Source organism: Engystomops pustulosus, chromosome 1, assembly GCF_040894005.1.
Source record: "Engystomops pustulosus chromosome 1, aEngPut4.maternal, whole genome shotgun sequence".
Taxonomy (NCBI): Eukaryota; Metazoa; Chordata; class Amphibia; order Anura; family Leptodactylidae; genus Engystomops; species Engystomops pustulosus.
Genome location: NC_092411.1, coordinates 226,499,496 through 226,523,482, shown reverse-complemented (window position 1 = coordinate 226,523,482; position 23,987 = coordinate 226,499,496). Strand labels below are relative to the sequence as shown.

The following is a 23,987-nucleotide window of genomic DNA, read 5'->3' as shown; positions in this document are numbered from 1 at the left end:
TCCACAAAGATAATCCTTAGTGCTCCCCACATTGCATAAACACACTTCCAAAAGTAAGCCCCACTATGGACTTTGGATTCATAGTAACTCCTATATTTACCTATTGAGTAAAGTAATCTTTTTTCTCTATTGGCCAGTTGAGCCGAAATACATGTGTGTACGTAGCGATTTACTTTGTGAAGATTTACTTTTGTAGTGTAGGTCGCAGACTATAGTGAATAAACTGATAAAGTGCACAAACAGCAGATTGATGCCGCATCACAAGGATATGTCAGAATTTGGAGCCCAACTTGAGTGGGGATTGTCAACAATTTTAAGAAAAACAGCATGTGGTGATTGTTTCTAATTGATTCTAATCTTTGTTTTTTGCCAGTAGGGGAAAGTTGCTTTTTGCCCACAAACCTGCACCCTTTTGCAGCCGTTGTGCAGTTCAGTGCTATACCTGTCAACAGGTCCTGTCTGCTATTGCACCTCCACCCTATTCTGTTAAGTGGAGCCAAGCTACAATACCAGAAAGAGATGAGGAACGGTCCTTGTTTCTCAAGTCGAGAGAAATCTGAAGATGTGAGAATACTTGTTTCAGTACAGATTGGACACCTATGATCAAATTGGTGACAATCAAAAAGATAAAATGACAATTTTTTTTGTGCCAATTTAATGATAATCATAATTTTATAGCAAAGATTCTACTTCTCTTTATATTCTTTAAAGGAAACCTACCACTTTCAAATTGTACTTTTAAGCTTCAAATACCGTGCACTAGCCCGGGTGAGCTGGTGCCGGAGCATATCTTCATTATTTCCATAAAGCGCTGTAATGCATCGGTTTATGAGAATAACGAAGATATGCTCAGGAACCAGCTCACCCTGAGCTGGTGCTCGGTATTAGAAGCTTAGAAGTACAATTTGAAAGTGGTAGGTTTCCTTTAAGCTCCCCTAATTTTTATTTTAAAAAAGGCATGAAAATTTACATGAATGGAACTACTGGTAGGATGAAGACTTTTTGTTTTGAGTGGATTAACAAGTAATCTGGAATATAAAGGAAGGATTAAAACTGTTTGCTGCTGGATCCACTACGGTCTTTGGCCCAAAAAACTGCAGTGAAATTTGCATAAAGAAAAAACAAAAAAACATCAAAATAGTGGGTGAATCTAAACTGGTGGACATACCAAGAGGCTCTGGTCCGTTAGTATATCTAGAAGCAATTGCTTTGGCATTTTTTTCTGGGAGGTGCAATGGATGAAAATAAGCATCAATACTTTTTTCCGCAGAACAGCACCACAACATTCTAGGTCTGGTATTGGAACTCACATTTATATCAGCAGGGGCTAAGCTGCAATACCTTGAACAACCTGAGTATTAACTGAGCACTGTTTCTTAAATCATATATACCCTTTGTTTCTATGACCAGTATTTTTTTTATGTTTGATGGAGTTTGGGACAGAATTTTGCTACACATCACCTCTAGAACATTTGAGTTTTGTAGAAACACACAGGAAAATATATACATTATGAAACATACTTTATATTTTAGGTCACTGCTTTTAATGGAACACGTCATTCCCTATAGAGATGACAGATCCTGTCTGACAGCAAACTGGACTATACTTGGGCAGCTCCGCACAGTTCCCAGGGTGTGTCAAGGAATATAATCATTAATGCTTAGAGTACAGTAGATGAAATTAGGAAGGAACTATGTAATCCTGGCTCTTTGGTATGCTCATCCCGCAGTGTTTTCTATTACACAGGCTTTCAATTCAGGGCAGTGCTTGGCCAATAGAGAAAAGTGCTTACTTTATTTTTGGCAAAAAGACAATCATTTAACCTGACCCTTTTAAGCCACTAAACTGTTTAGAAGGACACAGTATATTGATCTTTCACTTGAAGACAGAGCAGCACTGAAGATTGTCTAGTGACACGGCCCATGGGCTTTCTAATGCATGGCTAGTTCCATTATTTGTGGAAGGTGAGACACCATTAGACAGGAATATACCCAGTCTTTTTCCACATTCTTTAGTAATGCGCTTAAGATCTGAAATACAAACTCCCAAGTATATCATGACACATTTCAATTGGCAGAAGGATGTAAAGAATGAATCATGTAACAATATGAACCACAAAATAATAAATACGTATTTGATATATTAGCTTCTACTCTTAACGTTTCAGTTGTGAAGTACACAGAGGTTTCTTTAGATTAGGCTATAAATGTGCAAGTGAAAAACCAAAGGTACCAGCAGTACATTTAATGCCATACAGCTCTACTCAGTGAGCAAGTTCAGCAGAATACGCCACGTAATGATTCAGGACGATGAAAAGATCTGATGGGTTCTTCTAGTAAGGCTAAGTGGCAATAATTCTTTACATCTCATCTATAAGGTGCTCTGCGTGTACTAGTGAGTGATATGCATAGAATTTCTATCTAGACATGGCTTTCGTATATTATGCATGTAGTCATGTTATTCGTTGGAGGTTCACTTGGTTCGGAAGCGTCCGTACATGCTTTGGATGTAAAATCTTCCTTCACACATGACTGTATACTGTCCTGAGAGTCCGTTTCTAGACATTGTTTCTTTGCCAGTGGATGTACAGAGACCGTGATGGCAATTTGCCGAGGTTGTTCATGGAGAGAGGAGGCATCCGAATCGGCTGTCGGAGAATCACTACGCTGTAGAGCATTAGGAATGGTGAACACCTCGTCCACATCACAAACTTCTTGACCAACAGGTCCTTGTCTTACAAATCTATGTCCTTGTTCTTCCAAGCCAACCACTTCCATGATCTCTTCCATTATGGTTCTGCAATTCATGATAAGTGGTGGCAAGGGCACACTTCTTGCCAGTTCCTCAATATATCGGGCAAATTCCATTGTTTTAAACTGTGTAACTTTGGCAAGTTCTAGTGTCTTAGCAGAAGTGATTATGGGTATTCTCTTTGCAATTTCAAAAGCCTTTTGCAATTTTTCCGGCCCTTCAGTCCTAAAGAAATCATTTATAGCTTTCTCAGTCTTCTTAAGATGGCTGCTCATCATGCATAGTCGTGTTATATTCAACACCATCACAATGGTAAAAGCAACCAGACAGACTATCATGTAGTAGATACCCATGTCTCCGGAGGTAAAAATCACCCGCAGGGTAACCGTATTATTCACAGTGCCATGGGAGTTCGTAGCAACACAAGTATACTTTCCTCTATCTTCAAATGACACACTCGTGATGTTTAAAAGACCACTATCGAGCATCCATAATTTTCCTTCTGAAAAGCAAAATGAAAGGAACAAATACTTTAAAAAACACTTGTAGAACTGGTCATGTGTCAATATATTGCAGCGAAAACAAAAGGAGAAAGACACAATAGTGTTGTGTAGCTACACTCATAGGGGTATAGTACAATGTGTTTGGTGGCTTGCTCACCTGATGAGGTTGTGACCCTTCACAAGCACGTAAAAGGCTCATAGGTAATACGATAATCATCCACCTGAAAAGGTGCTTTTCAAAGTTTAAAAAAGTTTATCTAAGCAGTTTTTAATGTGATTGTATTTTACCTCGTGACCATGTACTTTTAAGTGATATATTACATGTTTTTGTAGAAAAAAAAAAATTAAGAACTTGGAAAAAAAAATTTCTCAAAAGTGAATGTTTTTATTCAAGGCACTAGTCATGGTCATGTCATGTGTGAAGACACTCCAAAATACTTAGAATAAGACATTGGAATAGGTCTGTGTAGTGTAAGAATTTGTTCTTAGCTGACCATCAACAGTGACTGAGAATGTCTGATAACAAGAAACACCCGATAACAAGTTGGCAAAGCTGGCAGATATCAGTTGACCTGACAGAGAACTGCATTACTAAAACAAAGCCAAGTTGGAGGCGCATAACCTACAAATTTAACATCTAGCTTCAGACACTGATGCATCTGGTGCAGCAGAAGACTGGATAGTCTTAATGTTGAAGAGATGCCTTTCAAGGAAGCTAAAAGGCAATGTTTTCCTTATCCCACCCTGAAAAGCATTTTTACACAATTCCCAGAATGCCCAGGTGGGGCCTCTATGGGGCTATGGGGGTGCATTTACAAGGAGGCTGAGTGAGTAGCACTTCTGACTTGTAGTGCTGGGCTCTTGGGTTCGAATCCCACCCAGTTCAACATCTGCAAAGAGTTTGTATGTTCTCTCCGTGTTTGCGTGGGTTTCCTCCGAGTACTCTAGTTTCCTCCCACACTCCAAATCATACTGGTAGGTTGTTTAGATTGTGAGACCCATGGGCACAGGAACCAATTTGACATGCTTTGTGCAGCGCTGCATAATCTGTGTGCGCTATATAAAATAAAGAATTATTATGGGTTTCAAAACGCAAAGCATCAGCTGAAGATAGATTTGCCCAATTACTTTGCTTTGAACATTTGTGTTTACAAAGCGCCCGTGTTAACACACGTGTAAATGGTTGCTTTTTGTAAATGCAATGTTAACAGTCATTTAATTAGACAAATCTCTTTTCAGCTGATACACTGTTTTGAAACACGTACGTTAAATGACATGTGTGAATGCACGTCTCCACATGCCTGCAAAGCGCCCTTTACTAGCAAAAACTCCATTAGGAGAACTCTTACTTCCCCGACCTAGTCCAACCATACACTGAGGCAGATTTCTCACCATGAGACAAAAAAAAAAAAGTTTGAATTGCAACACAAAGTCTCAAATAACAATAATTCCTTTATTTATATAGCACACACAGATTACACAGAGCTTGCCAAATCAGTCCAAAAAGAAGCACATGAAACCAGACAACATGGTGATAAATCCCCCCACTGTATTACTTGAGATAAGTTTGCCCCATGTGTCCACAGTGTCATGGATCCAGCACTTATATTACTTGCATTGCTTTCCTCAAAAAAAAAAAAAAAAAAAAAAAAGCCTAGGAAAAGTTTGCCGAGCATACTATTTACTTTTGCAGGGATTGGTGTCTACATAATACCCACTGTTTGTCTGAAAGACTACGGTGTTAAAATCTATATCTATCACAATAAGCTACTTTAACCCTACAATGCCCAGAGTATTATTTATAATATCACCTCTTTGAAAAGACCATCCCTGTATGCAGTTCCACGCTACAAAATTTATACTGCCATTCAAGAATACTAATTTTTATATTGTAATTTTATTAAAGCACCTAATTTCTTGGACATACAATTTCTTTTAAGTAAAGTATATGCTATCTATTCACATGCACATGGTGGCAGCCTGCTTTGGTCTGATAACAGAACTACTGTTCCAATTTCCTGAGTTACAGCACTATATGAATAACAGGAAATAACCCAGCACTGGAGTATCAGGCTGATCTAAATGTTTAGTCTAGGTAACAGTGGGGCTACTGTGGAAACTAGAGCCACTATTTAGACCCCTTCTCACTGATGGACTTTTTCTGTTTCCATTTTTGTTTTTTGCTTTGGGATGCAGCGATACCCAACAGGTTTGTTTTATATTTATATTTATTTTATCAAGGGAACAAAAACATTGCCATAGTTGCCCAGTTTGCCCGAGACTATACATATTATATATCAAAACGACCAAAACATAATACCCGGTCACTAGAGTTTTTTCAGGCCGTGTCCCTAAGGGGTTAAAGTGACACTCCAGGAGAAACGCTTACTCCATCCCTGCAGCTCTTACCTGAATGACATACATAAAAAGTGCTGAGTGTGAAAGACACACATTTTCCTGTAGTTCAGGTCTCATAAGATACCATTTTATTGCTAAATTTCTTCATATCTGTGCTGCAAGTTGTATTCTGTAGACACTACCATTTCTAACTGATAAAGGACGGTGTAATAACTTAACTATATTCTCATAGACCAAATAATCAGGCTCATTCTTACTGTAAGACAGAACCACTCATAATCCGCAGTATTTATGATGTGGTTCTGTGTGTTATAGTTCATTAGCGGGAAGTGAATAGGACTGATGGAAATCCACTTGCTGCAGATACAACGGTTTTCAAACTGGAAGTCCCTTTCATTCTTATTCAGGTGGTAATATACTATTACTGTATCTATCACATATTAATGTACAGTATATTCTGAACCTTTCAGTATATTTAGCAATAAACAGCATTTTTTGGTAACTATTTGCAATTTTGCATGATTTCAAATAACTCCTGAATAGACTAATAACACTGCACACATCATAAGTAACTGACTTACAAGTGTAATTTGGAACATCTTGCAGACTCCATCATAAATGTTGGTTAAATAACATAGACATGTATTGGTGTAACCTAACGTGACGGTGATTTGGTTCTTGCTTAGTTCTGACCATTCATATTAGAGGATTTTTGGTCAGATTTTGGTGGGTTTTGGGTGATCATCTAATGTGTCAAAATCCTCCAAGGTCTCTCCAGGTGGAAAATGTCAGAGAAGATAAGAAGTATCTCCTCTTTCCCTATGACAAGCCATGCATGTATGTATATAGGGAAATTGGGTAAGAAATCTATCACCCAGTCAACAGATTTCCTACGCGAATGGCCTGCTGTAATCTGACAGTAGAGCCTTAGCAGAAGATAAAGGAATTGTAAATATAGTATACTAAGAACAAGAACTATTTTTTAGTAGATTAATCACAGCAGATTTCACTTATTACAGTAGATACTGATACAATCTTAAATCTATAACAAAATATTAAGAAAACCACTTTTACAAATGTAAATAGTGAAATAAAGAACAATATGAGTATTTTTTAAACAATTTATTTATAGTAAATTTACCGTTCTCATCTTCCGCTAGGTGTCCATTGGAATGATACCATTGGAAAATAGGATACGGATGACCAGCAATATTGCAGTGAATGACCACGCTGTTCCCTTCTTTCACAATAATGTGATCTACCCTAGATGTGATGACAGGTAATGACTCCAGAATTGCTTCTGATCCATTAGTCGTGTGATTATTAGTCTTCTCCGGGTTTATTGCTGTAGTCCGTGAAACCAGGAGGAAGACATGTAATACTGAGCACCAGAAAAAGCTGGAGGTTCTCATTTTCTTGAATGAAATTTTGAGCGGACATGGAAGGCATGAGCGGGGATGCCCCATCAGGATGTCAAACCTATGATAGGAAAGTAAAGAAAAAAAAATTATTTTATGTAAGGTACAGGCTGTACCTGTACCTTACATCTTAAGCAATGGTAAGTACAGGTCCATTGTTGTGGTCTGCTAGGTATTCCATTAACAGATGAGAGATAAACAAATCTGATAGGCGGCAAAACTTTTTGTAGAAATGAATTAGAAAAAAAAGACGCACACTAGCAGATTGCCCCTTTTTCAGCACTAAATCTGAGTTGATAGAATGAAACCCAATTTCCTTGTTTTTTTTTTAATAATATGTCCCTATATGTAAAACCAGAGAGTCTATACTGATGTACTTTACTTTGCTCATTACTGTATATATACGTTCACAATGCCTCTATGGTATAGGATATGAAAGAATATAAAAATGTTTTATTGCATCACCTTCCAGTCATTCAGTGTGGGGTAAAAACAAATAACCACCATAAAATCCTGTTTAAAAATGAACCTTCAAGAAAAGACAGTTCATGATCTGAGCACATAAAAAAAGCCAGTGAGAATTATTGCCATAAGATGGTAAACAACATTTAACATCTATTCCTGAGCCAAGTAATACTGTGGAAAAGATTTCAAGGGAAGGAATGCCAAAAATACATAAAAACAAACATACTAGCTTGATGATCCAACATACCACTCTTACTGTGGATACTAAAAATAATGGAGCCTTGGCTTAAAATAGGGATCTTGCATCTACTTTAACAACTTGTAAAGTATAAAACCTCATACATAATCTATATCTATCTAATTCCTTACAGAGAACCTCTTTCCGTTTTAGTAAATACTTGAATTTCTCGTAAGTTACACATTAATCTGCCTTGTACCGTTGCTCTTCCGGAAAAGTGATTGGTTGTCCAAAGACAACGGGTGACATGACACATTTTTTACTCATGTAGCGCAGTTCAAGACATATTTAATAAGGTTTTTTTTACTACAATCCGACCCTCATTTATTAAATCCATCCTGTGGAACCTACAGGACGATCCAAGACTCTTTAACCCCTTTCTGTCACATAAAGTAACTGTAAGTAAGAGTGTATGGAGTGAACTCTTAGGCTATGTATTATGCTGCTAAAACCAGTGGCTCACAATCACGAATGGTGTTGGCACCGATTGCGGGTTTTAACCCCTTAAATGCCATCATCAAAAGCAATGGCGGCACTTTAGTGACAGCGTCGCATAACTGACGCCATCTTGGATCCGGTTGGAGCCCTGTGTGACATCAGTGGGCGTCGGCCGGTTGCTATGCCTCTAGCAGGCTCTTTTATAGATCCAGTAAATTTACAATATACTGCAATACCTTAGTGTTGCAGTATATTGTATAAGTGATCAGACTCCATAGGTTTAACGTACCCTAGTGAGTCTAGAAATTGAGTAAAAAGTGATCAAAATATCTCACAGTCCCCAAAATGGGATTAATAAAAACTTGTCCAACAAAAAATGACACCTCACACAGCTCCATAAGCATGAAAAGGTTATTAGCATCAGAATTTATGGATTTTCAAAGTAGGGAAGCAAAACACAGAAAGTAAAATCAGCTAGAAGGGTTTAATAAAAATATATTTTTACCCCTCTTGTTAGGAGCTGCCAAAACCACGATAGCTGGAGCATGGCTAGAATCACACTCTCAAAATCACAGAAAAACTAAAGCAATAAGCAATTTAGCGAAAATTTGATATACTACGCAACTAAGAATAAAAAAAAAAAAATGAAATAGTCTCGTTGACTTTGGAGCAGTTTAATAAGGAGTTCACAGACTCATTTTTACACTGAAATACTGTACTTCACTGGATTTTCTTATACAAACCCATAGCTTTTCATATAGTTAAAAAAACTACAACAAGTTGCCTAAGGGACCTTGGTCCCCCCCACCCCCATTCCTATTCCCTTCCCCACTTACCCAAGTTCTTTAAATAGAATGATAGACACCTCTTTTAACTGATAATAATAATTGTACAAATACAAAATTATTTCCCCATCGTTTCCCTCTTCTTTTTTCCGTTCCCCTTAAAAAAATTTCTTAAAAATAAAATTTTACAAAAAAAAATAAATAAATAAAAACTTTGTCCAAAGGTTGAAAAACATGGCTGCTTTCTTGCAAAAACAGTGCCACCCTTCACCTAGTTCGCGTTGGCATTGCTGCTCAGCTGTATAGAGCTTAGCTGCAATACTGCGCATTACCCATGGTCAGGAGAGAAGAACCTTTTGGAAGAAAGCAGCCGTGATTTTTAGTCTCCAGACCACCGCTTTAATTACCGAGCGTACCAACTGCCTAGTGGAAGGGGTTTGTACCTACACAGTCTGATACTCAGATTTGACACTATAGGGCAATACGAGATGCATGTGCAAGTAACAGTATTCATAGCAAGTTTCCCAATTTAACATCACTAGGTTCCATTTTCAGTCCATGCTGTGTCACTATAGTATCTGTATCAGCATGCAGAAAAGAATAGATATCTGGAAAAAAAATCACATGGGGAAAATAAAAAAAAAAAAACAAAACAAAACAAACAAAAAAAAAAAAAACGGGCATCATCTGACTGAGAAATTGATGTCATTTTTGTCCTAGGTGTGGGATTTTTTGTGGACCCATTGACTACTATGGAAGTCTGGTTTGCAAACTAGAAAAAAAAATTAACAGGCATAGAAAGAGCCACACAAAAAGCAATAGGTCACTATGCCATCTGCTAACATCACAGAGAGCAAATACAGTAGACATGAAAGATGCTTGTCTGAATAAGCACATATCGGGAAAATAAGAAAAATATTTGGTTGCCAAACCTGACCATTTTGTGCCAGGAAAGAAATCCCATATTCATTCTTTAGAAGTCTGTCAGGCAGAACATAGCCTTGCAATAAGATACCAGGCCACTGGCTCATCATTATAACATTTGAGCTCAAAGCCCTAACCCCAGAAGGACATTTTCAGAGCCAAGTTACTAAACCAAACTGGCAAGCAGAAACCTGAATTCAACTGAAGCTGTATTCAATTATTCAATTATATTAGTCCTAGGAGATAGATTCATTTACAATTTCCAAATGCTGGAAGCAAGCAACAAAGATGTGCCAACTCGTGCAGCAGCATGTTCATTCAGTGTATAATTCTGTAATTGTATAAAATGGCCCGTCTCCTCACCACCTGTGCACGCACATCACCCGCGCCAACACCCTGCCTTGTAAAAGATCTGACAAGATTGTAACCAGGCAGCAGAAATGAGTAAATTGCTTGGTGTGTCGTGTGTTTTATGCAAGTACCAATTATGTACACATCCTCCCAGCAGACGTTCCCTATGCTGCAAAAACACAAAGAGGAGAGAGGAAACACTGACATGTAGTCAGAAACCTGGATTAGAAGAGATCCTGACATCAGCATCTATTAGATACTGTAATACAGTACAGGAGCCAAAAGCCATGTGACAATACCTAGTGATCGAATTTGAAGGTTTTTTTTTTTTAAATCGATTCTATTATTTGGCTCCGAAAAAAACAATATTAAGCTGGCTTCAGTATGATCCAGCTTGCTCCATTTTTACTGTAATGTGTATACCCTTGACTAGGTAAGAGAAAGTTAGTGGGTGCTATACCTTGGCTAAATTGCGAGGACAGCTTGTAAGACTAGTACAAGTGTTGTGCTTGGTATTGTTGAGCTTCTTCCACTTGAATGGGACTGTACTGGAATGAGGCCACATGGTGATAAGGCAGGAAATAGCAGCGGTCCTGGGTGTGTACTAGCAGCTAATAAATGGGGGCACAAGGTGTCAGACAGCCACTCATCTAATATGGATGACGTATTGTATGAACACAATCAATATTTCACTTCTTGACGACATAACACGTCAGGTTACTGTTAAGTGGTCACATGTGGCGTTTATGAAGTGTTTTTAAATGCATTCCAGAAACGCATGCGTTATACAGGTTCCGTGTGTTTGGCTGTGTTTCTCTTCATTGCTGGAAGTGTAAGCAGCTGTGAAAAGGTTATGTTTAACCCCTTAACGACCTGGCCCTTTTTTGTATTTTCATTTCCATTTTTCACTCCCCACCTTCAAAAATCTATAACTTTTTTTATTTTTCCATGTACAGAGCTGTGTGACAGCTTGTTTTCTGCATAACAAATTGCACTTCAAAATGTTGGTATTTAATATTCCATCCCGTGTACTGGGAAGCGGGGAAAAAAATTCCAAATGCAGCAAAACTGATAAAAAAATGCATTTGCACCATTTTCTTGTGGGCTTGAATTTGGGGTTAATCCATGGTTATTAACGAAAAACAGCATGTACATACACAATTCACATTCTATAAAGGGTGGTCTGGCAGGCCCCAGCAGTTAAACATATACAGTATCATGTTGCAGCATATTAATAAGCTGTAGGGTTGCGCTGAGGCAGAGACCATAATTATAACATGTTGCAGTGATACTGCCCACCCATTCCAGCAGCTGTGAAAATTTTAACACTGCTGCCTACACTTCCAGCAATGAAGAAAGGGAAAGGGTCAGGTAATAAGAGTTCTCCTTACAGAGACAATTAAGGCTACCTTTCAGGAGTGTGAAGACTTACAGCCATTGATACTCCATTAGGAGATTCTGGGAAATATGCAAATACATTTTCTAGGATGGAACATGCAAAACCAAGCCTCTTTTGCTACCTTGTAAAACAGCCCCTTTATAATCAAGCATGACTTTCAGGAAGCCTAAAGACATAGGGGTTCTTAAGGAGTTAATATCTCAGAATCCCCCTATTATGTGTACAATAAAACAGCATTGTGCCAATGCTACCACTGTAAAAAATTTAAAAAAAATTACTTTGAGCAAATAAAAAAAGTTACAGCTGTTTTCTCTGTAATTGCAGACGCACATGTAAGGGTACGTTCACTCCTGGTTTGGACATCAAAAACCGGATCTGAAAAACTGAACATGGGAAGTGAAAAAAAGAGAAACAGCTTCTCTCAATTATATTTTCTCACCCACTATGTTCCACACCTGAGCGCATAGCTTTATACAGATACCACCATCATACAATACTCAAATAATATCAATATACAGGTCTTGAAGGAAATCAATCACTTTGTTATATGCGTTTTTAACCAAACATGCCTTGAGACAGCTGTAGGTATACGGATGCTGGTTCTGATCTTGTGTAGTGTTGGAACTGAGGGGTTTTAGGCAATAAAACGTTTTTACAACATGTATGGTTAAAAATGCATATTACAAAGTGGTTGATTGCCTTTAAATAATTCCACATTGCAATGCACTGTACAGTATTGATGTACTGTAATAAATAAAGTAACCAAAGAATTCAGATTGTGAGCTCCTAGAATATGTGATTATTCTGTAACAACTTATTTTGTTAGGATATGTCTCATCATATGTAAATAGCTGTGTAATATGATAGCATCATTTAAATATTTATGTTTTCAGTAAATATGTTGCCGCAAATACAGCAGCAATATATTATTATTATTTTTTTAACATTTGCATTTCGGATCTGTTTTTGTCCCCAGTGTTTTAGAAAGAAAGAAGAAATATATCAACTATGATGTTTGGAATATTTAACTTAGGCTTGCCGGTAAATCTAAAATTATAAGTAACTTACATAACTAGCATAGTACTTTCAGACAGAATTACCCAATAATATAGGGCCATGAATGTAAACACACAAAAAAAAAATGCATAGTAACCCACACAGAGAGACTTTCTATGTCCTTGAGTTTTCTCATTTGTAAACACACTGGCCACCCTGTCTTTGAAAACAAGAGTATTCCCACAATTAAGAGACTCAGTGAAACCCTTCTTTGTTCCAAGTCTTTGAGAGGATATGAATGGACACTTTTGTCCTACACTAGACACAGGACAGCGATTTGTCGCAATCCAACGTGAGTGATCTGGCAACTGTACATATACACCCTACATCTAATACTTGGTATGGGAAATATAGAACTCATGAAGCACAAAATTGTTCAATTACCTAAAGGGAGACTGTTAAAAGGGGTTTTCCCACAAAACAAGTTAAATTGCTGATCGTCGAGAGTCTCAATGATGAGACCTACACTGATCACGAGAACGGGGGGTCTGATGTACCACTGTCGTACTCCTTATCGCTCCCCAAGATGAGCGGAGCAGTCGGCTGTGCATGGCCGTCCCTTTAAATCCTGACTGTTCGATCACGTGCTTAGCTAGCATTGCATTTAGAAACATAATGCAAGCGCACAGGGGCAGGCAACCTAAATGCCAATACAGCAATGAGGCAATATTAGAAAAATAGCCCACAAATACAGCAGGTTGTGCCCAAGCTTGGCAGGGCCCTCCTGTATGACCTTCACCAAGTGATTCCAATGGAACGCTGATTTACTGAAGGTCAGGCCTTTGTATATCCATAACAGATTAACTACTCTCTATGGCTTCATCAGGTTACGGCCACAAGGTTTCTGTAGCAGCACACAGGTCCCTTCATCAGGCAGGAAGAACTGAGAAAAGAACAAAACATTTGTGAGACTTGATTTAAGCCTTTTCCAGACTGAGCATGTATTGTGCATAAGGGATCAAAGCAATAAGCTGCCAACTTTTTATACATATTTCATTTTAAAGTGGAAGCAATGTGTGTAATGATGTAACAGAAATATGTCAATGACATAAATAGTAGGGTTATTATATAAGAGCAGAGGAAGATAGAAGGATTTTTCTGTTTAAAAAACTTGGTCTGTCCCAGCTAGCTTATGTACAAGATACTGTATACAGTACAGGTCATGAACAATAAGCCATGGGATGATGTATACTGTATAATGTATCAAGAGTGAAAAAAAAGAAAACAATTACGGGAGATAGCTTTCATCTAACTTTACAAAGATTTCTTTATTCAGGTGGAAATGCTCATGAATTTACATTTTTAAAACACTTAATTTATTTAGATTTTTACTGAAACTTAGACAATAACACTAAATACATGACGTGTCTTGTAATAACATTGTAAAGTGATCTATTAGAAGGAGAAAACCAGGGACTGGTATGTCGACTGAGAGATAACCAGGGACAGCAGACAGCTTATACAGCAAATGCAAAAAACTAGTAAACTATTTTCACGCATTTTGCCTCTATTCAGGCGAGACAAGCCCTGTCATTTGCTTGAGTGCTCACTTTTTCCCCGCAGACTGTGATGTTAAGCTTAGCAGCTGCAATGCCCTTTTATGTCAGGAAGCTGGCACACATCTAGCTACTCAACGTAAGAAATAAACATGTCTTCTATCCAGGAAAAAAAATACATACCACCAGGATGCCAGGATTTGTGAACTCAAACAAAGGCATGGAGGAAGAAACATAGAAGCATCCCTCAAAACAACCTTTGAGAAGTTTGTTAACTCTATGAGCGTTTCAGGAGGGTGAAAAATATATATGGAAGTAAAATTGCAGAAATGTAATTTTATCTAACAATATATTCATTCAACACTAAATTTTGCAACTTCACAATGTGTTAAAATGGAAAATGCATTCTATAACGTTTAGTGCAATTCCTCCCGAGTATGCCATTACCCATTTTGTCACTGTACCCTGCTGTACGGGCACAGGTGGGCACTTGAAAGGGTAAAAGCGTTGTTTCATTCTTGGAGGACAAATATGGCTGAAAAGGTTTTCATGTGTCAGGATGCATTTAGAGAGCCCTAGTGGTACCAAAACAGAGGAGAGCCCCTACAGGTGTTTGATACAATTAGGCCCCAAAAAGGAAAAATGTGAACATGTTCTCAAAAAAGTCACTTTCACCCCCAATTCTTTTAAGTCATAAGGGATAAAAGATGAAACAACCCGCCAAAATGTGTAAAACTATTTCTCCCGAGTGTATAATTGCCCCACATGTGCATATAAGATCTGTATCTGTACGCAGTAAGACTCAAAAGGGAAAATGGGATATTTGCCTTTTAGAAGCCAAATTTGACAGAAATTCTTTACGAGTGTCAGGATGCATTTGGAGAGCCCTAGTGGTATAAAACAGAGGGGAACCTCAACAAGTGACACCATTTTGGAAAGTACACTCCTTTGAGAATTTAGCAAGGTTTAATGTGTATTTGACCCTACTGGTGTTTGATTCAATTAGGCCCACAAAAAAGTCACTTTTAACCTTATTTTTTGTAGGCCATAAGGGATAAAAGATGAAACAACCCCCAAAAATGTTTAAAACTATTTCTTCTGAGTCTAGAATTGCACCACATGTACATATGAAATGTTGTATGGGTACAAAGTAGGGCTCAGAAGGGAAAGAGGGAAGTTTGCCTTTTAGAAGCCAAATTTGACAGACATCCTTTACATGTGTCAGGATGCATTTGGAGAGCCCTAGGGGTACCAAAACAGAGGGGAACCCCAACAAGTGGCACCATTTTGGAAAGTACACTCCTTGGTTAATTTAGCAAGGTGCAATATGTGTATTTGCCCATAAACATGTTTGATTCAATTAGGCCTTAAAAAGGCGAAAGTTTTTCTACACCAAAAAAAAAAAAGTGGTGCACTCCGTCGGGGCAATGCAGGGGTCGCCAGATTCATGCAGAATCCGCAATCTGGCACACTCTGCACTATACACAGGTAAACTGGACATAGTTATCAATGTTAGAGGCATAGTTTGCTTTTTTCTAAAGTAATCTGGCCAATTTATAAAGTAACACAAACAACTCATTTAATTACAGCTTATTTATGAACCACATTGCCATTATTTATAGTACGGTACAAGCTATTACACGTTAAGAACCCCTACTGGTATTAAAATAGAAGACACATCAAATAAAAAATTGAGAGTACAATTACTGCGGTTTTGAGAACAACACCAAATCCAGCATAAACCTGATAATTCAGAAGAAAGCCCTGCTTAAAACATGTTAAAAACTACAACGAATACTGAATATATTGGGAACGTGTTCATGTGAAGACCTGTTTTCATTGCCACTGGATTTCAACGTTATAGACCAGTGGTGGCAAACCTATGGCACAGGTACCAGAGGTGGCACTCAGAACCCTTTCAGTGGGCACTCAGGCTGTTGTCCCATGGCAGTTTATAAACAGGGATCCTCCTGCAGTCCCAGGACTTGGCATGCTTAGCATTATTTTAATGTGAAGCATTATGGGCTACCTGCAGGAAGAAAGAGGAGGTGTGGACAGGGTCAGGTTATCATTGGAGCTCCTTCTGTGCGACCCCTGAATCTTCCTGTACAGGGGGCTGTCAAGGGTAGCTCCAATGGCAATCCAAATGTATTTTCCTTCTTACAAAGATATTGGTGCCCTCAGGGGCATTGAAAGCTGTGGTATAGCATGGAGCAAGAAGATTACAATAAGTTACTGCTTGAATTGCTGTGTTGGCACTTTGCAAAAAAGATGCAGGTTTCGGGTTGCAGTTTGGGCACTCGACCTCTTTAAGGTTTGCCATCACTGTTATAGACAAAGCTATTAAATTCAGTGCTTTCCCTGTTGGGTAAACTACAGTGTCCTTTGATGCTGCAGAAAATGTTGAGTTGTCATTCACAGTGACCTTATAGAAATAAGACCCTGTGATCATGTGGCATGAGACAACAGGTGACCATGCAGGCCATAAATTCCAATTTAAAAGGCTTTATATTTTATTTATATACTTTACCAGTCGAAAAATTTGGACACACTTCAAGTTTAATTCTCACACATTTTCACATGTCCATTTATATAGGAAAAACCTTACACACACAATACAGATAGATGTAACACTAACCATAGATGTTATACCCCCTACCGCAGCGAAAACATGGCTTAGAACCACAAGATTTTCTGCCATAGGTGACAAATTCTGCAGTCATTCTGTATCATGTGCATTAAAGGACATCTACCATCAGATTACCTCCCCATCCCCATATGTTCCAAGCTTAATTTCTTATATCTTTGCATGGCCTCCTTTCTTTAAAAAATAAGCTTATAAGATATGCAAATTAGCCTGTGTAGGGCACAATCAGGTTCCACTGTAATATAATGCCAGCCGTCTTACAAAGATATAAGAAATGAAGCTTGGGACACATGGGGACGGGACGGGGAGGTACGTAATCTGATGGCAGATGTCCTTTAAATAAGTTTCACAAAACAGTATTCTAGTCAGTATTTAGAATCAAAAATGGATACAAAACAGAGATGTACAAATGCATTCCATTGTAATTTCTCTCTGTAGGATTCAGATATTTTTCTTACAAATACTATAGCCAACTATAGCCCAGAACACTGTGGTGTGCAACAAGTATCACTCCAGTCTTGTTTTCCTATAACTTTGCATAGTCTGTACATACAGGATCTATTGAGTGACCCGCCTAGCAGCTGCCATAATATGGAAGGAGGAGCAGAATCCAGTACTTAAATATTTAAATTTAGTGTATGATGCGGCCTGGGTGAGCATCAAGGGGCTAGGGGAGGGGGCTGCAGAACCGTGAACTTGTATATGGTGCATTAAGAGACAAAGAGGGTTGTGAAGGACTAGGATAGGACTGAAAGGGATCAGGGAAACCCATCTGCCTCCACTATTCCTTCACAAAAAAAAAAAAAAGAAAAGAGAAAAAAAAAAACACTTTGCAGCATCACTTGGTCTTCTTTACATGGAGCATGAAGCCCCTCCAATCCAGTAGTAGTAAATGTCCTGTTTCTTTTACATACAGCAAAGAGCTATAGATTTGTAAAAATAAAAATGTTAATTAGCAAGGGGGGGGGGGGGTTAGTTTGAGAAAATTGAGAGTTTACTTTTAGGAAAATATTGTACAGCCCTATTCCTACTACTCTATAGGTTTCAGCATTATTCAGAGATTGTGGGCTGACTGAAATAGGACAACACATAGAAGAGCTTTCATAAGGCAGATTTCCACATGCTAGACACTAATGACTTTTCCTAAGTATCCTCACAGACACAGGAAAATAGCATTTGCATGGAATATATCCATGAAACCTGAAAGGCAGCACATGGTGTACCCTGCTCAACAGAACCTTTGTTGGGATTTGTTATCCGTCACTGATTAAAAGGCAAAGTAAAATATTATATAATGCCACATTATATAATGCCTTAAAGGGACATAAGAAACATGTTTTAATTTTTTTTTTACAGAAGTTCAAAATGTATTTTATATGACTGGGGGGCTTAAAAGGTAAAATAGGAAAAACCTATAGTCCCCCCCCTCCATCCTCTAAGGTGCGCCAGTGCCTGTCCTTGCCGGCCAATGGTTGTATACGGTGCCATCAAGACTACTGCTGTGTGCCCGGTACAGCATTCGTCTCAGGCTGTGGTCAGGACGGCACCCTGTATACAAACAGAGTGACAGGTAGTGCCACGGCTTAACAGGCTTACAGGTTTTTTACAGGCTTGTTAAATATAATAAAGCATGGAAAAATCTAAGGCCCCTTTCACACTTGCGTTTTTCACACGCGTTTTCTGCGCGTGCTTTTGACGTGCAGAACTTGCATTGCACTCTGACCCATTGTAATCAATGGGTCTTTTCAGACTTGCATTTTTTTTCGTTTTTTAATTTTAACGCGCGTTTAAATCTCGACATGCTCTACTTTTGCAAGTCACGCGCGTGAAAAACGCACCATACAAGTCTATGGAGACGCATCAAAAACGCATTGCACTCTGAGACACTTGCAAGTGCAATGCGTTTTTCACGCATCAATTGCCATAGAAAAGATAGAGCTCAGTCCTGAGTCCATTTCACGCGCATTTTCTGCGCGTGAAAAACGCATTGAAATTGCATCAAAAACGCGCTTGAAAAACTGAGACACTGAACAAACTGACTGAAAACTGATTGCACTCTGATGCAAAATGTGCGTTTTTCACTGACCAAACACTGATCGCACCCTGATCAAACTCTGACGTGATCTGCAACGCAAGTGTGGAAGGGGCCTAAGAGGTGCATATGTGTAAGGCCGCATTCAAACAGTGCAAACTTGCGGCCGTACACATGCGGCACCATACCGCTCCATACACGGGTAAAAAATAGGACATGGGCCGAGTGGGCATGCTTTTTTGTAAAATCAGTACTTCCAGAGTTTGTCCTCAGCAGAAGCATCTTTGCATTAATTTAATAAAACAACCTCTTTGTGGAATGCACATAGGTTTTCATTACACATGTAGAATATCTGATGTACAGCAAGTATTGCTCTTTGACATAAAACCCTGTGAGTCGGCTTGTTACGGCTTCATTCACATTCCTGAAGAATGTGTGCCAGGGAATCTTCAAACACCAAACTTGTGCAAACATGAAACTGACTGGATAGAAGCTATAAAGCAATCCAGCTGTTGTAAAAGAAGCAACTAATGACAAGCAGGTACAAGCGCACTGGCTGCTTCCAGCTTTGCACACCCCGGCTGCAACCACATGTTCTGGTTTTCAGATGCAATTTTTGATGTCCAAACCAGGAGTGGAGTGAAAAAAAAAGGAAGAGTCCTCACAAGAGGAGTAGCTACCAGGGGGGCAAAGGGGGCAGTGGTTCTGGGTCAGGATTGGGGGGGGGGGGACAGATAGAGTAGTTTTATCCCCCTGGCAACTAGGTGATAAAAAGCATTATTATTATCACTTAAACATGCCTCAGCTTTGTGGGAGTCAGATTCTGAGTTAGGGAAATTGAGGAGTCGGAGTCTGAGGTTTGACTTACTGACTACACAGCCCTGGTATGAGCTGTATATATGGCAATTCTTAATAAGATGTGCTGATTAGAACCAGTATCTACCTCTGTATAATCAATAAATGGTAGTAATGCTAGAATATCTGGATTGAAGGCCCACTTGAGCAGTATCAGTGTAGTAAATCAGATGTATAGCTACATAGAAAGTCTGCAGGAGAAAACTAATTCCGCAGCATGTCAACTTATTGCTGCTTTGTCTGCTTTCTGACACGGCTGTGTAAATTCTGCACCTATTCTGCATTGTGTACAGCTAGACCTAAACCCATAAGTGAGATGTTCCAACAACAGCATTTAACGGACCATACTTAGAACTAAATTAGGCACATTAGTTCAGTAGTTTGAAGTTTTGTATGGTAAATTCCAAACATATACAGCAAGTTGGGCAGAACAAACATTCTTGTGGACTCTAAGGCTATAATCACACGATAAAGATGCTTCTTGACCGTGAAATAGGAACATTTTCACCCTTGCATCCTTAAGGCATCCAATTTTCACTGATCCTCAAAACTATAGTCATAGGGGAAAATAAGTAAGAGCTTAGCTGTCATTTATTTAAACTGCTGTAGGGAAATAAAAGCTGAACATTGATGGGTTTCCATGATCAACCAGAACAGTGTGGCTCTCAGACACTTCTAATCTCTATGAACCAGACTTCTCCTGGTTTGCAGGCCCAAAATCTGACATAGAAGACCTAAATTATATCAGGAACTGTGCCTATTTCACCCTTTATGACAAGTGAGCATGGAGTGGCATGAAGGGAGTGGCAACCTGCACCCCACGCCTCCCGATACATCCAGTGGTATCCAGAGGGGAACATTGCACCCCTATGAGGGAGCCAGAGAAACTGTTCCAACTACGACATGTTCTACTTTTTAATGGTCTTGTGAATTGGCCCATTAAACAGTTCTACATTATCATAGCCTTGTGGTGTCTGTGTGATTCATTTCCTGAATATATTGCCATCTTCCCTCTCTGGAAGTACTATTCTTTAACAATAATCAAATACACTAGTATGTTTCTTGTATCTCCTGTACAATATTTACTTGGAAATTGACAAATGACAGTTGTACAACCTGCACACATTCCTTGAATTACACAGCTTTGTTTCCATGATACCGATATCCTTAACAAACACAAGAAGCAATCACTCATGCAGGCTTGTTGCATACAAGTATATGCACAAATAAAGTTGAAGAAAAAGTAACATTGTCCTTTGGGCTACAGAAACAGCACCAACTGATGTCAAAATGTGTACAATGAACACCTGAGAGCCTCTAAAGGAATCAATGCTCTATGCTTTTAATTTGGTTGTTCATAAATGTATGCACCCTTTCCAATGATTAAAGAAACATCACAAATGTATTTGTACATGTTTCCCAGAATCTGTAATTGATGAGAATCGGAATTTGATGGCGCTATGTAAAAATTATTATTAGGAAATTGATGTACACATATGGAGTACCCCTTTAAGTTACTACATATATTTTTTTACAGTATGGTAAATATTTTATTAGGTCTCCGAAAACAAACCACATCACACAAGAAAACCTGCTCAGTAAAGTAGGTAAGGTCCCATCATGTCAGGACTAAATGACTACAAAACAAGGAGAAAACTATAGAATACCGTAGTAAAAAGCAGCCAAGCATCATTTACTAAAGCACACAGAATACATGATGTCCCTTAGATACAGGGTAGATACAGAAAGCCCTATCAAGGTGCTGTTAGAGCGGTATCGAATAGCTTAAAATTTTCTAGTATGGTATAAAGCCCAATTATTTCCTAAACCTGAAAGCTATTAGGGGTTGTTCTAGAGGACCATGGAAACATACAACATAGCATCTAGTTTTAACAAATAGGCTAAAAGTTCCTTATGAAAAAAAGCATTTTGTGGGAGGCAATTGTGGGTTGCATCGGAGCTACCCTACAGGTCAACTTGTATATGAAAAACTTCTAAAACTGTAAGTTTTAAAAATTTTATGTAAACTTGTTACCAGGAATATAATTTTTAGCTGGTGACAGGGTCACAGGGTCAATAGCTAATGCTATGCCGATTTTAAAAATGCCTGTGTCAGCATTTAGTACTTTATAAAACTTAATGTCACATTACCTGGCTCCCTGCCAGCAATGTGTGGTGAGTCCCAGGGGAAGGGGGAGGGGTTGCAGATGCAGGCTAAGTCTCAGTCTCCTCTTCTCCACACTCATCCTTGAGGCTGTGATGTGGAGCAGAGGAAGAACACACTAGAAGACGGAAGAACAGGCTGCTGCAGCTATCAGGATCTGTCACCATCTAGAAATGACAGGTTCGCTTTAGCAAAGTACATGTATAAAGTACATGTATAAAGAATGCACATGGTGTATCAGGATTAGACAGCGCTGTGCATGTGGTTTCCTAACTTGGGACTGAATGGCATTTACAAATACAGCACAAAATCGCACCAATGATGGGCATCACTAGACAGGTGACATAAGGGAGGAAACATGTAAAAAATGTAGAACACATTTATCTAACAGCGATGTGATAGTCACAAGACGCCATCACAGTGGATATCGCTCAAATCTGATATAAGCAATTTCCCTATTAGACCTTATATAACAAAGGATTTTGCAACAAAATCAAAGGCACTTTCCAGTGATAAATCAGGCAAAACTTGACACAGTTATGACCTCTACGGCGTGGCGTGCGCCACAGTAATAAAAGACTGGCACCACTTTTGGGATGTGCTAAATTCTAAAGCTAGAAGATGCCAGGTAACACTGTGCAGAAACCGGACAACCACCTAAATCAACTTTTTATGATGAAACTCCATTTTTAAATGATTGAACTGTAGACCATGTGTGATCAGGTGCAGCAGTAACTTGCTCGTGTGATACATCACATATTGATCACTGGTGACAGCAGCCATCAGTATGACAGCTCCCGTGCAGAGCCCCAGCTGCCAGGTGAGATAGTCCTATCACAGGCAGGACAGATAAGACACCCAGAGGTGACACGATTAAAGGGGCCGCACAGATAACAGCCAGACAGGTCATAACTACAGATAAGGAGCGAGAACTACAGCTGCGGCTACAAGTCAAGCCCCTGAACGTGACAACTACCCGCCCGGGGCAACTACACTGCAGAGGCGGCACCCTCTCACCTGTGTGTCGGGCTCCTCACTCAGCTTCGGGTCCCGGCTCAACGCTGCGTTCCGTTCAGGACACTGCGCCTCCTCCACAGCTGCTGACACTAGACCCCGCCCCCCAAAGCTCCAGACACACCCACTCCCTTCATTCCACGCCCTTACTCTACATTATAAACACTCCCATTACTTTGTAAAGTACTCGTACAAGCTGACCAATCAGCAATCAGCCTAGGTCGCACTTTACACGGCCAATTGACCTATCGCAAGGACATATAGACCACATTACCCCGCCCTCCGCACGCTCCAGAAGAAGCCCGCCCTTCTCGCTGCCAGATCTATGCCATATACTGTCAGAGACCGGGATTACAGAGTGCGGTCATTTGAATATTACCCCCACCCATAGGAGTATTCCGCGCCCACGCTATTAAGCTACGCCCACTCCGTCTTTAATTGCATAGACTGCAGAGCGAGCGTAAAGGCGCATGCGTTGATGACTGATACCGGCGCTGAGTGACTTTTTGTGCAGTTCTAGCGGCGTCTCTGTGGTAACGTAGTGCGGGCGGTCGTCCGGGGGTGCAGCGCGGGGACGGATTCGTCATGAGGAGCCGAGTGATTGTTCTTATGCGCCATTTATCACACAGGGAATCCGTAATAATAAGCCATAGGGAACGGAATGCCAGGCTGGGCTCAGCCTTATTCATGGAGCCCAAGTGTTGCTTCAGCAGCCACATGCATTCTTCATGTGGGAAGCCATTAGTTGTGTTATATTGGCCATATGATGCGTATCCGCGCCTCTTCAGGTTTTCTGGATGTAGTTGGATGACTTTTGGGGCCTAAATCGAATATTGGCGCATGGTAGCCCTGTGGTATAACCGCTACCAGGAACGGGCCCATGCTGTAGTCGCTCCTGAATTCCCCACCGGTTTAATGACAACTGATGAAAAGAATGTCCAGTCCCCAAAATCCTAGCACTGGAGGCATCACCTCAATCCACACAAAAATGACACGTTACACAGCTCTGTACTCCTAAGGCAACATTCACATGGACGGGTGACCCCTCTCCATAGAGATGCATGGCCATGCACGGGGAAAGAGAGGACATGC

General features: G+C 39.6%; 1 protein-coding gene across 2 annotated transcripts; it reads right to left on the bottom strand.

Annotated features, from left to right (window-relative positions):
* Positions 1–1,246: 1,246 nt before the first annotated feature.
* Positions 1,247–23,163, bottom strand: MFAP3L (microfibril associated protein 3 like). 2 transcript variants are annotated; one of them, XM_072119884.1, is made up of 3 exons: positions 22,899–23,163; positions 6,755–7,092; positions 1,247–3,254 (listed from the first exon to the last, which is right to left on the bottom strand). In XM_072119884.1, the coding sequence occupies exons 2-3, from the start codon at positions 7,077–7,079 to the stop codon at positions 2,422–2,424; spliced, it is 1,158 nt and encodes a 385-aa protein (XP_071975985.1). In that variant the 5' UTR covers positions 7,080–7,092; positions 22,899–23,163; the 3' UTR covers positions 1,247–2,421. The 2 variants fall into 2 exon arrangements, with proteins under 2 accessions (XP_071975985.1, XP_071975994.1); XM_072119893.1 differs by lacking the exon at positions 22,899–23,163 and adding an exon at positions 8,204–8,305.
* Between the last annotated feature and the right edge of the window lie 824 nt (positions 23,164–23,987).